Source organism: Anoplolepis gracilipes, chromosome 5 (assembly GCF_047496725.1).
Source record: "Anoplolepis gracilipes chromosome 5, ASM4749672v1, whole genome shotgun sequence".
In the NCBI taxonomy this organism is placed as follows: domain Eukaryota; kingdom Metazoa; phylum Arthropoda; class Insecta; order Hymenoptera; family Formicidae; genus Anoplolepis; species Anoplolepis gracilipes.
The window spans coordinates 662,819-680,423 of record NC_132974.1 but is presented as its reverse complement, the minus strand read 5'-3'; the positions used below and the strand labels follow the sequence as shown (position 1 = coordinate 680,423).

Here is a 17,605-nt window from a genome sequence, read left to right as displayed (position 1 = left end):
AAGGAAAAAACTTGCGCTCTCTTTACTTTCATTTTTATAAAAAGTTACTTTCCTGTCATAATTGATTAGATTTTGTATAAAACAAGTACAATGGATTTTTTAATTTTTTTTCGAATAAACTGCACTAAATTTAATTGAAAAAGAAATGTTTCTAGGACTTTATACATTTTTCTTAAACAATAAAAATGAATGAAAAATTATCTTATTTTTGGAGTTATTTTATATATAGAATTTTGATAACTCTTTTTTATAATTTTTTTATAAAAATAATATATATATATATATATATAGTGTTATCATTAAAAAATTGTATATTTTCTCTTAAATTTACTTTAGGAAAGACCACTTTAATATTAGCTATATAATATCTGTCATGAAAAAGGTTTTATATTTTACTTCTAGGAATACATATTCTGTGTCATGAGTGACTACCTTTTTACTGTGTATAGTATATAAATGACAAACTATCACATATAATTTCAAATCAAAATAAAAAAATTTTTATTTTTACAAACTTATTAAAATAAAAATTAGAATAAATTACATATATACACATTTGAATAGAATTTTAATATTTCCTTCGCTTTATTATGTCGGGTCGCCAGTCGATAGGATATGTTTCTTCAGTCTAAAAATATAAATAATAGAATTAATACAAGGTTTTTTTTCCCTTGAAAACAATATACAATTACCAAATTATAGACAAGTATATAGTAAACATTATTTAAGCAAAATCTACTTACAGCAGTGTCATCTTCTTTATATATTTTTATAGTCTTATCGGCTTCTGTTGTAATCATACGAGTGCCTGACATATCAAATGTGATGCTGAACACTCCAGCCTCACTATCCATTGAACCAGGCTGAACTGGCGCTTGGAGTCGTTGGAAATTATATCCCGTTGTCCAATCCCAAAGGTGCATAGTTCCATTGTCAGCGCCGGAAACTAAAACTCCATCAGCATTTACGGCTAAACAATTAACTATCGCATTATGGCCAGTTAAGTTTTGTATAAACTTTCCCTCTGGACATTTCCATAATTTAATATTGTCCGGTGACGCCGAAGCGAACATATATAACGATGGATGAAATGTTAAAGCTCTAACACTTTTTTTATGATTCGTTAGAGTAGCTCTGGATTTTCCGGCAGCCAAGTCCCATAAACGTATTGTACAATCGTGACTGCCTGTGATAATTTGTGGTTCAGCAGATTGACAAATCACGCTAGCTACTGTGTTGGTGTGTCCGACGAGAGTGTGAACATTTGCTTTAGTACGCATATCCCAAACTCTTCCGGTGGAATCTCGTCCTGCTGTTACCAAAACGTCTATAGTAGGATGTAAGGCCATGGAATATACTGCCGATAAATGCCCATGGTAGTGTCTGATGACTTTATTGTATTCCAGATCCCAGCATTTAACTTGGCGATCCTCCCCACAGGAAAATAAGTAAGGATGTCTTTGTGAGAATGCGAGACCACGAACGCTGCTTATGTGGCCAGTTAAAGAAACTTTCAGCTTACCACTTGCTAAATCCCATATCTGTAATTTTTTAAGAATCATATATATATATACATATACATTTGTGTACGTGAGCTATTAATTTTGTTAATTTAATATATTTTGAAATGTTATGAAATCAGTGTAGATACATTTACATTGAAATTGGATACTTACTTTGATTACTCTATCAGCTGAACCTGTAGCAAACCATTCATTTCCAGGTTCCACGGCGCAACATCTTACCCATCCCAAGTGGCCACTAATAACTCTGTACAATTTCCATGGTGCATGCCACTTGGGTTTCACCATTGATGATGTTTTCTTTTGTGGCATTGTCAATGCAGTGCTACTTGTACTACTTCCTCCTACTGCAGGTACTGTAACTACTGTGTTTCCTTTTATCGCATTGTAAGGAATAACTGCCGAAGTAGTATTAGCTCCAAAAGTTTCATCTAAAAACATAATAAAATAAATAATATAAAAAAAAGAAATCATTATATATTTTCATTTAAATTTTATCATCTAACATTACCTCCTGGTGGTGGAGGATCTGCAATATCATTTTCTTGTTGCATTTTAGCTATGTTACTTTGCTTAACACGTTCTAATACTGGTCCGTAACAATCTTTTGCTTTTATAGCCTTTTTCATTTGCAGTCTGAAAATAAATATTAAAACAATTTAAAAAATTTTTCTACACAGTTGCGCTTAGCAAGAAATTAGATTAGGAAATGATTTTAAATAGATCTGTAACATCATACAATTCTAAGATACTTACAAAACTGGATCCATTGGTGGTAAAGTATTTTGATTTGATAGAAACATGTCATGAGTTCTTTTCAAGGACCGAAACACTAATGTATGTACTGAATGTCTTTGAACATCCTAAAATAAGATAAATTTTTATAAATTTGCAATCTGTGTATATTAATATATCTAAGAAAATATATTTTCAGTTATATATGTCTATATAATTTAAAATAATAATATAAAAATGCATACCATTTTTTTAATATGTTGGATAAAATTGAATAGAAAAGTTAAGTATTATACAATACAGTATTGGGAAATGTCCCGAATTGTTCCAAAAACTGTTTTTTCTCTGATAAAAGAAAAAAAAAAAAAAAAGACAAAAATATCTTGAAAATATCTTTTAAAAAAACGTTGTACACAAGTGACAAAATATCAACAGAATTTTTCAATATCTTAATCAGTCTCGCGAAAATATCATGATTACATTAATTATTCTTTTCAATCTTCTCTAAAAATAAAAAGGTTATAAATCATCTACATCTCTCGTTATTAAAAGAGATCGGCTGTCGTTTTATCTTTATTTACAAAAATACTTTAAATTGAGAGAACGATTTTGCGCTAAAGATCGCAAAAAGATTGTTAAATACATCGTTTTTATTATCTGAATGCAAGATGACACTTGACCGGTCGTCTCACCATTATTGCGAGATGTTTAGACGTCACATGGAACGTTATCTTTCATGTTGACCTCGTCGCTGCTGGAGGTCTGCTTACGTATTATATTCTTTTTGATATAAGCTGTTTTGCGATATTCACTGCCAGTACCGAAAATCTATAATGTACGTGACGTAAATTATAGATTTTCATTACTGGCAGCGAGGCGAATTATCGGGAAGCAGCCATATAATATACGTCTTTTCGTAGCACATGTTCATTGTCCTTATGAATTAGATGCGCGTGGATTCATAAGAGATATTCATTAATATTTTAATTGAAAAAGGTAAATTTGTGTGAGCTTCTCTGCATCTTATCCAGATTTAATTTTCGGTGTGAAAATGTCAGAAAATAAATTAGGTAAGATTATATATATATATATATATATTTTATATAAACTCATTGAGATAAAAAGCAGGTGGATTTTAATTTTTAAGGGGGACCCTTTGTGGTTAAACTTTCGATCTTTTTTAGTGTTTTGTGTAATTAAAAGTCTTATAAATATATTCGTGAACAATTTTTAAGAATTCTAAAAATCCATTCGTTATTAATATCTTTAGCCACGCAAAATTAAAACGATTATTTTTATTATTATTATTATTACTTATGATCGAGCACAGTTTCGAAAATATTTGTCTTTCTTTTTTTATTTTCTTCGACGAGATCTTTTTCTGTTTTATTCGAGAGAAAATTTTAGATTTATATTTATATTTGTTATGTACATACTAAACGCAGTAGAGGACAAATAATAAATGCCGAAAATAAAAGTTAATTAATAAAGCAAACGTCAACCAAAACGAAGATTTTCAAAAAAATCAATATATATTAAAGAATAAAAACTGCTGGATTTACTTGATTTACATTGTGTTCAATTATTTTTTATTGAGATTTAAATTATACTTATTTGCTGTTCAGAATTATTCTCTGTCCAGAAAGTTTTAATACTATTATTATATACTATTCATATATATATATAAGATAAATATATATTTATTGTATTTTTGACATTAAAGCAATAATATTAATATAGCTGAACAAATACACATATGTGTATGAATATTAAAGTAGAAATATAAATTTTTCTTTAGCACTTTTAATATTATAATTTGTAAATAATTAAATAATGATAAAAATACTTAAATAAATTTGATAAAACTTTCAGCTCTTTTGAGTGTATCTGATAAGACCTATTTATTTCAATTGGCAAAAAAATTGCACGAATTTGGATTTAAATTTATTGCCACTGGAGGTACAGCACAGGGATTGAGAGTTATTGATATACCCATACAAGATGTTTCTGAAGTTACTGGAGCACCTGAGATGCTTGGTGGACGTGTAAAAACTCTTCATCCTGCTATTCATGCTGGTAAAAATAAATATCTTTTATTAAAATATTCGATAAGATTCTCATCTGAATATATTACACAGCAAACATTTAATAAATAACTATAATTAATCAATATTTATAATTTCAATATTTAATTTTATTTTTATCTCTACATTAATAGGTATTCTTGCCAGACTGACTGATTCTGACACTCAAGATCTTCAGGAGCAAAATTATAATCACATTCAAGTAGTAGTTTGCAATCTCTATCCTTTTGTAAATACTATTTCGAAAGAAAATGTAACAGTTGAGGATGCAATAGAGAACATTGATATTGGTGGTGTAACTTTATTGCGTGCCGCTGCTAAGAATCATAACAGAGTTACAGTTATCTGTGACCCCTGCGATTATAAAAAGGTTATTGAAGAGATGGAAAATGCTGCTGACAAAAACACCTCTCTACAGACTAGGTGAGCTTTCGTAATAATGTAAATACATTCTATTGAAAGTATATATTATATTGAAATTATTGCTTAACATTTTTATACAACTTATAGGCAAACTTTAGCCTTGAAAGCATTCAGTTATATTGCCGAGTATGACAACGCTATCTCGGATTACTTCCGCAAGCAATACAGCGCCGGAATCTCGCAACACACTCTCCGTTATGGCATGAACCCGCATCAAAAACCCGCCCAGATATTTACTACCTTAGAAAAATTGCCGTTGACTATAGTGAACGGATCACCAGGTTTTATCAATCTATGCGACGCATTGAACGGTTATCAATTAGTGAAGGAATTAAAGTCCGCGCTAAACTTGCCAGCGGCGACTTCCTTCAAACATGTCAGCCCGGCTGGCGCCGCAGTTGGTGTCCCCTTGGATGATATACAAGCGAAGCTATGTCAAGTGGACGATCTTTACGATCAACTTACACCCTTAGCGACTGCTTACGCTCGTGCACGAGGTGCTGATCGCATGTCTAGTTTCGGCGATTTTATCGCATTATCCGAACCGTGTGATGTTATAACTGCAAAGATCATTTCAAGAGAAGTTTCTGACGGTATTATTGCTCCTGGCTACTCGGAGGAAGCTCTTCAGCTATTGAAGAAGAAGAAGAATGGTGGATATTGTGTATTACAAATTGATCCTTCTTATGTACCATCTGCAATAGAACGCAAGACTCTGTATGGCTTAATCATGGAACAAAAACGTAATGATGCGATTATCGACAAATCAACATTTGATAATATTGTAACAACGAAATCAAAGATTCTATCGGAAGATGCTATTCGTGATCTAATCGTGGCCACTATTACTGTCAAATATACGCAAAGCAATTCCGTTTGTTATGCGAAAGATGGACAAGTGATCGGCACTGGCGCAGGTCAACAATCTAGGATTCACTGCACAAGACTTGCCGGAGACAAGGCCGATAACTGGTTCGTTATATAGTTCTTCTAATTTTATGTATATAAAAAAAATAGATAATGTTAAAGATATAAAGTATATTACGATAAATTTCATTTATATATATATATATTTTTAGATATTACAATCTCTTTTACAGGTGGCTTCGTCAACACCCGAGAGTGACAGGAATGAAATTCAAAAAAGGCGTAAAAAGAGCGGAAATCTCTAATGCTATTGACAATTATGTTAATGGATCTATAGGAAAGGATATGAATGAAGCTACATGGGCCGCCATGTATGAAGAAATACCGGAAAAATTATCAGAAAATGATAGAATTCAATGGATTAAAAAATTGGATAATGTCGCTTTAAGCAGCGATGCGTTCTTTCCATTTCGAGACAATGTTGATAGGGCTAGCCTTGTATGTACAATATATCATTTGTATTATGCTCTGGGATATTTTCCCTTGATATAATTATTTAAATAGTTTAAGTAGTTTAAAATTGTGTGATAAATGCTGATTTTTTTGTACATATAAATTTACATATAACAATTTAACATAATATTACATATACATATATATAAATATATATATATATATGAATATTTTTTTAGTGAATTTTTTTATTTATTTCAGAGTGGTGTCAGGTATATCGCGAGTCCTGCTGGTTCTACAAATGATACAGCAGTCATCGAAGCTTGCAACGAACATGAAATAATTCTCATTCACACTGGTTTTCGCTTGTTCCATCATTAGATCTGAAATCTAAGATACAAATTATCATTATTACTATTTTATATGATATATTCAAGATTTCTTCCTATAACAATATTCCAATATAAGAAAACTATTATTATAAAATATATTTTTGTACTTTTTTACATTTAAAATCAAAGTTTATATACATAGCTGTATATTATCCATAAATGTTTATATAAATTGTATGCATTTATTATATTGTAGTCATTTATAAAATTTATTTCATATTTGATAATTTATCTTTATTTCAATAAAAAATACATGTATAGTTTTATCAGTGTGTACACTTATATATATATATATTACAATTTGTTTATCTAAAAAAATTATGATAAACAACGAGTTTTGTAGATTCTGGCAGTTAATATAAAATAAGTTTTTATAATTTTTTATATTATTTTTTATACTATTTTTTATATTATTTTGAGAAAATAAAGGTAACGGATATTTTTACGCCACGGCCCGATTTTACGTGAAAGCGATACGCCCTCTGTGGACATAAAAACGTGGACATTGAACTACATAGCCAAGTCCACGAATGTTCTCAATGGATAACGCATAATGTGCACAGTTTTGGTTGCGATCCGTGCTATGTCCGCAAAATTTATTAACACATTTTGCTTATTCACTTTCACCTAAAAATAATTGATTACTTCTTCACACTGGCAATAATTTACTTTTAATATCAAATAACCAAGTAAATATTGTCAATATTCTAATTTCGTCAATAATATCTTGATTTTTTGTAATTCTTTTTCTTTTATTAAACTCCTGATAAATAAAAATAATTTTGATAAAGTATTAAATTAAAAAAATTAAAAAAAAATTTTTTTTTTTTTAAATAGTTCTGATGATTAACCATAATATTTTTTACATGTAATGAAGAGTTGCTGATAGTTTTTAAAAAATTGCATTCTACCAAACTTTGGAAATATAACTTTGAAAAAATCGCAGTTCGGTAGCGCGGACTTGAAACTTTGACTCGTTAAATCACAGTTCCAGTAGTTCTGGCACGAGTTCTGGCTAATAAATTAAGAGTTCTGAAGAAAATTATTATGGCCGAAAGCGATCAGTTCAATAATTAAAGAGTTATTCGATTTTAAACGTACTAGTTAACAATTTTATTTTATTTTATTATACATTTTTAAAGTATGAGAAAGAAAAATCAATAACAGTTTATTTGTTGAGCTTTTAGTCGATAAAAATATATACTATATGTGTAAATTTTAAACAAATTTGCAAATTAAAATATCAAATAAGTTTTGATATAAGGTTGTCTAAAAGATGAAATTTAAATTTATAAAATTCCAAAACTCTCCTTTATTTACAAATGGAACAGATTATTTTTTAATAAAAGCGCAGAAATAGAAAAGAAATTAGACTCGACACAGCGTAAAAATTTCCAAGAGGCTGTACTGTCATCAGTTTCGGAGCAAATTCCGATTGATATTTTTCCGTATTGATATTTTATTAATATTTTAATTATTAATTTTTTTTAGAAAATATTTTCAAAAGTCTAATTTCCACTCATTTCTGGATCTTGCTTTAACATTAAAAAAGTAACGAATAGTAATAGCAGATATCACTATACGTAAACAGCAAATATCGAGAAAGCGAAAACATTGCCTTGATGAGTTGATACATGACTTTCAAACAATATTTTTATTTATGTTCGAAAAGTTCTTCTCAAAAGCAAGCCTAATTTTTAATTAGTAGCATATTTTCAGTGCTTTAAAACCTCACATTGGGTTGTGAAAAGTTTTCAGAGACTCTCTGAAATCAATAATAGTGAAACAAAATTTTGCATAAAAATAATTTTTAATATAAAAAACTCGTTATGTCATCCAAGTGCATAACGAGACACAGGCTCTCGTATCAAGAGCGCATTGAAATTCACCAGAAAGCGAATGCAGGTATCGATCCAATTAAAATTGCTACTGATTATAAAATAGCTATAATAACTGTTAGAAACATAAAAAATAATAAAAAATATGAATCGGTGAAGGAAGGAATAAACTTACAAAGAAAAACAATACGGCTTACCAAATATAAAGATTTGGACGATCAATTGAAGAAATGGTATTTAGAACAGAAAAAATCAGGAAACAAAATTACCCACGAGCTACTGTATAAGAAAGCAAAAGAAATCATAAATAATAGTGGGGGACCATCGACATGGAAACTAACGGAGTGGATACAAGATTTTAAAATTCGTCACAATATTCAACTATGTTCTATTAAATTCCAATATACAGAAATGGATCAAAAATTGCTTAATTGGTTACTAGAGCGAAAAATAAAAGAAGATAAAATTTCACCTGAGATGCTTAAAAATAAAATCAACAAACTTATGGACGAGTTTGTTGGACCATTAACAGATACGGTAAAAAGTGCATGGGTGCTTAGATTTAAGAAATGTCATGCGACTCTAATAAATATTTTGCAAAATTCTGATCAAAGACATGAGACCGATCTATCTGATTTGGATAGACAACTACTTGATTGGTTAATAGAACGGAAAAACTTAGGAGATATAATTTCACGTGAAATCCTTATAGATAAAGTACGGGAACTTATGGGCAAGTTTAGTAGACTAAAGAACGACAAAGATAGCTGGGCATGGAGAGTTAAGAAACGTTATATTAGATCATATTTTCAAAACACGCATAAGATTTCGCAAAATATTATTCAAGGAAGTGATGAGGCCAATCAATCAGATGCCAAAACGTTTATTCAAGAATTCAACCAGCGATTAGAGAAGGAAAATATTAGCAGAGATAATATTTATAGTATAGTCAAACCGGACCTTATATGGAATACTCTTCTTCATCTCTTGTTACATGCAGACAAAACAAAAATTGATATTACAAAATTAGAAGAGGACCCTTCAATTATTATACTTTGCACAAATGTTACTGGCAGTCACAGATTACAAACCTTTGTGTATGATCATAAAAATAAGAATAAAAATAAAGGAGTGTCAGAACATCGTGAGAGATTGCTTGTGGAGCATAAATTAAAAGAAAATATCTCGACGGAAGAATCGATGGATTTCGCGTATTGGTACAATAATCGATTTAAGACAAGTGTGAGAGAACATCAATTAGAAAAAAATATAACGGGGAAAGTGCTTTTACTTGTTGACAATTGCGTGCAACATATCTTCTCGGAAAAAAAGATTAATACGAAAGATGACGGTTCCGAAATAGTGTTCCTTCCGAAAAACACAGTCTCGCTTTTTGTATCACTGCATCTAGAAATTATTAAAGAAGGCAATCAAAATTTTTATAATTATATGTTCGAACGTGTACGCAAGTTTTCTTTTAGAGATGAAGATATCGACAAAGTTTACGATATGAGCTGTGTATCGATCTGGAAGGCGTGGAAACTTCTCAGCTCTGAAGACATAGAAAAATTATGGAAAAGATTTTTAAGACAAGGTCATCAGACACAAGAAGATTCTTCGACATTAACCGTCAGTTTACAGGAGTTAAGTAATACAGTTTCTGACAAAATTCCTGTAATGCATACGTCCGTTGAAGGCACAGGAAATATTCAAAATAAACAAAAGAGGAAAATAAATGATCCAACTGAAAGCTCGAACAAATCAAATATACACAGAAAAAAAGTAAGTGTCAATAATTAAAACTTATATACTCATATGAACACGTTCATTGTTTCATATATACGCAACAATTTATAATCTTCTTAGAAAAATTTAAAAATCTTAAATTTCAACAATAATATAATCTTATTTTACTATTACACTTGTCATTTCAAGAATAAAATAATTATTTTAACTCTAAGAAAATTATAATCTCTGATTTGAACATGTGTTATTTTCTATCCAACATTTTTTCCTCTCCATTCAAGAAAATTATTTTTAAATAACAATAATATATTTTTCTTGCTTCAACTATTATATAAAATGTCTTCAGCCAAACAAATTTTCTTTGTTTAACGCAATATAATCTTATTTCAGATTTTTAAGCATGATGTATGATATAACGGAATAAAAATATATTTATCCAGAGAATCTATCAAAATACTTTTATTTTTACGGAATAATTAATGCGGAAAAAAGACGACTTGGAACAACAAGGAAGAACTAGATACGCAGGACATCAAAAGTGATGAAGAAAAGTTCACCAGAGATTTAAACTAGAAATTGGAAACATTTAAAAATGATATTCATGCGGATAAGACTCAAGGTAAACTTGTTGTTTTGCAAATTTATTTTTCATTAATAATATATAAGTTTATATTATTAATTTCGCATGTGTAAAATAAAATGTGAATATTTTAAACGTAGAGCTTAAGAAGTTATTGTTCACTTGATGTCAGCGTATTTTTAAATAATGCAAAGAAAAGTATTTATAAAATAATTTTAATTTTTTATTCTACTTGTAAATAATTTTCAAATAGTAATATAATATAAAATTATTATTAGTTATATAAATTTAATAAATAGTAATATATATTTTAACTAAAACTTTTTATAACTAATCATTTGAAATTTATAATAGTCTCTACTTACCAGAAAAGATAATTTGAGAGAAAAAAGCTTTTTAAAAGATATTAAACTCATTTTTTCTCTGATGTTTAAAAAAATAAATATATTTTAATCGACAGAGTTAAAATTTTAATGTCTTTTTAATATTAACATTTTGTCTACCGTCTGAAATGAGAATATGCAGAAAAGACAATTACATATTAGTCGTACATTTAAGCAGAAAAAGAATTCAAATTTCTCAAGCTATTTTCAAGACGGATATAACGACAAGTATGCTTTCAAGTTTAAATGGCACATATGTAATTAGATCTTTGGAATCTCTTTCTGAACTCATAACGCTGTTATTTATTAAACTGGATACTATTATTTTATGTATGTATTAGTATCTCGTCGGTGATATATAATGTATATAAAATATATATGTGTAATACATAATATAAATTTACATATTTATTATGTATATAAAATTATTTATTATATGTATAAAATAAAAAGTTTTCTAAAATACAATTAAATATATATCTTGGAAGTTATCTATTTTTAATTCTAATTTAACATAACAATATATTTGCTTAATATAAAAGTTACAATTTATACACATAAAATAAAATAAGTTTCCACTCTAAGGATTGCATGAAAGAATGTTTGTGAACTTTTAGAAATAATGAGCTTACAAGCCTAGGTAAAAAACATTTTGTTGTGGAAAATGTTGTTGCTGCACGACATTTTCTGTCGCTTTTATTTTTCCGGACCAATTGAGACGACAATCGTTCGCGCACGACGAAGATGATGATTTCGTCGATATCCAATATCCCGACGAAATCATCATCTTCGTCGTGAACGAAGGAAGGAGATACGTTAGAGAACGAGGAGACTCTCGCAGCTCTTGCTTTTCCTTTTGAAGTTGAGTAGACGCTGCTCCGTCTGCGGTGTTTGCTCCGACGCCTGGTCGCTTGCTACGTGTGCGCTATTATTTTTTCCAGTTGAGACGATGAAGATGACGATTTTGAACGCACATTCGAGCTCTTGATTCTTGCAGACATGAATGAAAAATAGCTACGAATTTTGGAATAAAATTTGTGGAAACATCTTGTAAACTACCTCCACGTGTAGATGAGTTGTTGGTTGGGCTAATAGCCCAGATAAAATTGAACCCAGAAAGATGAATTCATAAACCAGAGTTCAGCCTAAAATGGCTATTTAATTTTAAACTAAAAAAAAGTAAAAGTTGCGAAAACCTTTTCACACTTTAAATAAGTTCGATTTAAAGCTACAAGTTTTGGAGTAAAATTTGTAGAGACGGCTTGTCAACTCCTTCTAAATTTAGATGAATTCCTGGTTGGGCTAATAGCCCAGATAAAATTGAACGCAGAAAGATCAATTCATAAACCAAAGTACAGCCTAAAATGGCTATTTAATTTTAAATTAAAAAAAAGTAAAAGTTGCGAAAACCTTTTCACACTTTAAATAAGTTCTATTTAAAGCTACAAATTTTGGAGTAAAATTTATGGAAACGTCTTGTCAACTACCTCTACACGTAGACGAGTTGCTTGTTGGACTAATAGCCCAGATCAAACTAAACCCAGAAAGATCATCAAATCATAAACCAAAGTAAAAGTTGCGAAAACCTTTTCACACTTTAAATAAGTTCTATTTAGTTTGATCTGGGCTATTAGCCCAACAAGTAACTCATCTAAATGTAGAGGGAGTTGACAAGACGTCTCTACAAATTTTACTCAAAAATTTGTAGCTTTAAATCGAACTTATTTAAAGTGTGAAAAGGTTATCGCAACTTTTACTTTTTTTAAATTTAAAATTAAATAGCCATTTTAGGCTGTACTTTGGTTTATGAATTGATCTTTCTGGGTTCAATTTTATTATGGGCTATTAGCCCAACAAGCAACTAATCTACGTGTAGAGGTAGTTGACAAGACGTTTCCACAAATTTTACTTTAAAATTCGTAGCTAGTTTACACCCATCTGTCGGCAGGAATCAAGAGCTCGATCGTGTGTCTGAAATTTTCACCAATCTCTTCTATGTATCTTTTTTATATCGCGTTTTATTTTTACAAAATTTGATCAGATTCTTGTTAAATATTCTTTGCCACTTATTTCATCAATCTTAATGCATCAATATTAATATATTAAGAATCTTGTGATTGTATAAAGTGGAACAGCCGACAAGAAAGTATATTTTTCTTAATGAGATAACATTTTAGAAATGTCTTATCGATTTATTAATTCTGCACGTTTTGAAAATGACTTGACATAAATAAATTTCATTAAAAAATAGTAATGTAGAAACTATATGTCTTGCGATATGCCACGTCATTATCAAACTGTCTCGGGAATTATTTCGGTAATCTGAAATAAGAAAGGTCAATTGTTGTCTTTGCCGATTATTTATCTACTACTATTTGAAAAAATACCCGTTTGATTAAAAATTGCCCATTCTTTCTGACAAAATTTTTATCAAAAGCTTGTCATTTTCTACGCAATAGATTAATATTTTTAATAGTTTCATATAATTTACATTCATAGATCGTTTTTGTCTTCAGATTATTCCAATCGAAATAATTTTTTGAACAGTCAGTTAATAGTACTGTACTGCTTTTTAGTTACTGTATTGTTCTTTTTACAAGACTTTACGTGCAGTGTATATTTTCAAAATAATCGATAAGAGATTTTTATTAACAACGATGTATAATTGATAAGAAATTTTTATTAAAATTAATTTAGCGCAAAAAATATAATACAAAAGTATTCTTCATTTCTTGGCTTTCACTATAATGAAGACTTCCCTGTAACTAAAAATTTGATTGACTCGTATCTCTCTCGGGACTTGATTGAAACAGTTCGCGAATTGTAATTACGTTGGAAAATTTGCACACGGAAATTCATCTATACTCACCCACCGATGGAACCTCTCGTTTTCTTTCGAGATCGACCTTATTGCCAACTAAAATTACATCGCGATCGAGTAGCCATGTAATCGTGCTTCGACAAATAGAGCGACTTTAAAGCTGCTTTTGTCCACACTACCGAGTAAGAAAAGGCTTCAATCTTAAAAAGATGAAAGAAAAAATGAAAATAGCTCGAATAGGAATATCCCAGTGAGAAATAAAATTTCGAAATGACATCGAAATAATGTCAAAGTCGTTTCATCGAAATAATATCAATTTAAAGATCGATTTTAACTCAATCGTGTCCGCGATTTCGAAGAAACTTCGAACCTCGAATCAATATCGATTTGATATCAATATTGTATTTAATAATAAATTACTGTATTAATATTTAAATATTTTAGCTGAATTATAATAAAATATACAAAATATAAAGAAAAATAAATATTTTATTTATTCTTTAATTACAATTTTGAGGCACTTACTTAAATAAATTTTATTTAACAGAAAATACAAAAACGTTAATTTTTAAGACATATATGAAAAAGGAAATTTACAAAGAAATTTGATTTTCTTATCTCGCAACGAGTCATAAACTTTTAAAGACAATAATCAAATAATCAGTGATCAATATAAGTATGTGTTATAGCGCTGTTGTTCGTAAATAGTCCATATATCCATGTCCATATATATATATATATATATATATATATATATATATAATGTCCGGTAAATATTTTTACTAATAATATTATGGTTATCCCGCGTGACTTAAATAGTAATTATTAATTATTTAAGAAACCAAAATTAAAATTTATTGACAAACACAAAAACAAAATTATTAAATATAACAAAGGTAATCAAAAGATATATTCCCGTTATTCACATTAATAGATCATTAATAAGCATGCAGTGAATAGCACCTGAGAAAACTGATATTAATTCGATGTCGAATCGATATTAGTATTATTTGAACGCAAACCGAATATAGCCGCCATGATACTTTGATTCTGAGAGTATCGACATCGATTCGACATCTTTTTGACTTTTCATTTCTGACTGGGATATATTGCAACAATAAAAAGGAATATTTATTTTTCAATGAAATTTGCGTGTATATTTCTGACTAATCCTTTATGGACGTATATACAATTTATACGCGCTTTTTATTTTATATATCTTTTATACTTCTATTTCATATTATGCACCCACACGGAAACATTCCCCCTCCCCTCCGCCGATCCATCCAAATCAATAATTCTTGCTCCCTCTTTCGTGTTATTGATCCTCCGTCTATTCGTTCTCTTTAACGGATAAAGATTAACACCTATACGTTTCTTCGATCTCTTTCATCTATACTTCTTATCTCACGCGCAGTTTATATCGAGACGGGAGTTTTTATTGTCATGTTGACATTTAATCAACGACGATAAAAGGATTTTTAGACGGGGATGATATCGTGTTTATAACTCTACTTACGAGTCGTTAAAGCGTCAGATAAATTTCACTTTTTCTTCTTTGTTTTTGGCACTTCTGGATTCTGTTTGAATCACTCCGCCAGATAATTACTGAATTTAATTTGAAGGCAGATTCACTTCCAGGGGATTTACAGCTTGATGTTAATCTTATTGAGGAAAATAAAGATCGGAGACAGTATCTTCATGTTGGTTTTCGCAAACAACCGCTCTCTTTTCTTGCTTAACAAAGAACTGCCCGTTCTTCTTCAGTCACCGACCAAGACTATATAAATTTCACTCAACGCAATTTATTACGTAACTGCGTAACTGATCGCTCGATAATGATTGTTATTATTTTGTATCCCCGATTGCTGCCCAACCCAAGGTTCCCAAAAAGACGGAGAGAGCATGCGTTTTTACTACAAGGGGCTCTTGAAGAGAGGGTGGCGAAAGCTGTTTTCGTCGCTCATTGGCTCTCGCGAATCTTAACTTAAAATATTTTTATGACAGTTGCTAGGTGAAAAAATAAGAAGAAAAGGATTTTCTTTGAAAAACGAGGAAAGACAATTTTTTTTTGTATTATTTTTATTAAATGCATTTCTTCCAAAGAAAAAAATATATCTAGGCATATATTTTTGTCTTGATTAATTGTTAAAAATGTATACATTGGTTTGCTCATAATCTTTACATAAATCACATGAATTCTTTTGCTAGATTATTAATAATTCTTCAATTTAATTATACATTAAAATATCATTGAAATTTGATCTAATATTAATTTTGTTGTTGAAGGTTCTTTCATAAATAATCTTTTCTTTAATTTGTAACTAATTTTTAATTTAATTTATTATTATTATTAATAATTATCAATTATTATTTTTTATTATCTTATAAGAATATTAATGAAATATTTTATTATTATACAAATTAAAATTTTGGAAATTAATATTATTATTATTTTTAATTTTTATTTTTTTTGTATATATATATATATATATAATTTGAAAAAAATATCGTTAGTGAAAGAAAATTCAGAGAATCGATATTAATTCGACTCTGTATCGGAGCAGCGGAGCTAGTCCCACTCCACGATTCGCTCTACATGTGTAAAATTATGGGTGGAAGACAGGATTTAAGAGGAAGGATGAGCATTAGCGGAGGCATTAGCATCTTCGCGGATTTTTGAGAATATTTTTCGACTTTTGGTTCGAGAGCTGAGCTATGTGTTCGTTTCGTAACTTTGCTACTTCGTAACTATTATACTTTGGTTCGGTCAATTTGTATAAGTATAATTAGAGTCTCTTTTAGTAATAAATAAAAGCGAGTCTAATAACGTATAAAATTCTCCACGGAAAATCCTATATCGAATACATCAAGAATCTTACATTAGTGAAAATATTGTTCTGTTTTTTTCAATATTATTTATTTTAATATCTTGTCTTATATCTTTGATAAACAAATCCTTGTAAATATTTTTTAGTTTAATTGTAAGTTTATAACTCTGATTCTGATAAATAGTAAATACAATAAATAATTTAATATAACAAATAATTTAATAAAATAATTATTTATATAATTAAAAATAATCCGATTTATGTCGTGTTTGGTGTGTCATTTTTTATAAACATCACTCGTATGCACACCAACATATATCTGTCCTTGTTCAATTTTCAGTAAATGTTAAAGATAGAATGACACTTCGAACGCACAAGTGTAGTTCTCGAACGCAACCCAGATGGTCAGAGAAGTAAAATTTAGAAGAGCAAAATGCCAAGTTGTTGTATGATAAATGTTTATGACTTAATATAAATGCGAATTATTATTTCGAAAAAATAAAACCTACTTTTTGCTAAAACTTACTTTTGAATACATTAAAAGCTATTGATTTTATATAAATATGTTTTTACAAGAATATTCTGTATGTTTTATTCCTCCGTGTCATAATATTGGTTACAAACTTCTTAAAAACTTTGTTATTACAAGAATTCATTTTTCATTAAAAAAAACAAAGCAATGATATAAAACAAGCAGCAAGTTATAGCAGTAGATATATTGCAATGAAAATGTCTGTGACAAATACAAAGCATAAATAAAATATTTATTTACATAATTTATGGTTTTATTTTCTCTCATTTTTACAAAAAATTGGGTTGTAATATATTTGTACAATTGAAATGGCCGCGTAACGTGGAGTCAAAATGGCGGCTATTTTTCCCCTAATTGCGGTACTTTATAATCTAGTGACTTTACAGCCATGTAGTTC

The 17,605-nt window shown here is 29.2% G+C and overlaps 2 protein-coding genes across 4 annotated transcripts; one reads left to right on the top strand and one right to left on the bottom strand.

The window, feature by feature from the left end:
* Positions 1-477: 477 nt before the first annotated feature.
* On the bottom strand, positions 478-3,089 carry LOC140665822 (pleiotropic regulator 1-like). 2 transcript variants are annotated; one of them, XM_072892391.1, is made up of 7 exons: positions 2,951-3,086; positions 2,504-2,603; positions 2,280-2,386; positions 2,035-2,159; positions 1,677-1,954; positions 744-1,541; positions 478-628 (listed from the first exon to the last, which is right to left on the bottom strand). In XM_072892391.1, the coding sequence occupies exons 2-7, from the start codon at positions 2,504-2,506 to the stop codon at positions 569-571; spliced, it is 1,371 nt and encodes a 456-aa protein (XP_072748492.1). In that variant the 5' UTR covers positions 2,507-2,603; positions 2,951-3,086; the 3' UTR covers positions 478-568. The 2 variants fall into 2 exon arrangements, with proteins under 2 accessions (XP_072748492.1, XP_072748493.1); XM_072892392.1 differs by lacking the exon at positions 2,504-2,603 and having other exon boundaries at positions 2,951-3,089.
* Positions 3,090-3,114: 25 nt separating this feature from the next.
* On the top strand, positions 3,115-6,743 carry LOC140665820 (bifunctional purine biosynthesis protein ATIC). 2 transcript variants are annotated; one of them, XM_072892390.1, is made up of 6 exons: positions 3,115-3,254; positions 4,131-4,334; positions 4,477-4,765; positions 4,853-5,737; positions 5,866-6,130; positions 6,347-6,743. In XM_072892390.1, exons 2-6 carry the CDS (start codon positions 4,289-4,291, stop codon positions 6,464-6,466), a joined length of 1,605 nt encoding a protein of 534 aa, XP_072748491.1. In that variant the 5' UTR covers positions 3,115-3,254; positions 4,131-4,288; the 3' UTR covers positions 6,467-6,743. The 2 variants fall into 2 exon arrangements, with proteins under 2 accessions (XP_072748491.1, XP_072748490.1); XM_072892389.1 differs by having other exon boundaries at positions 3,189-3,328.
* The last annotated feature ends 10,862 nt before the right edge of the window (positions 6,744-17,605 follow it).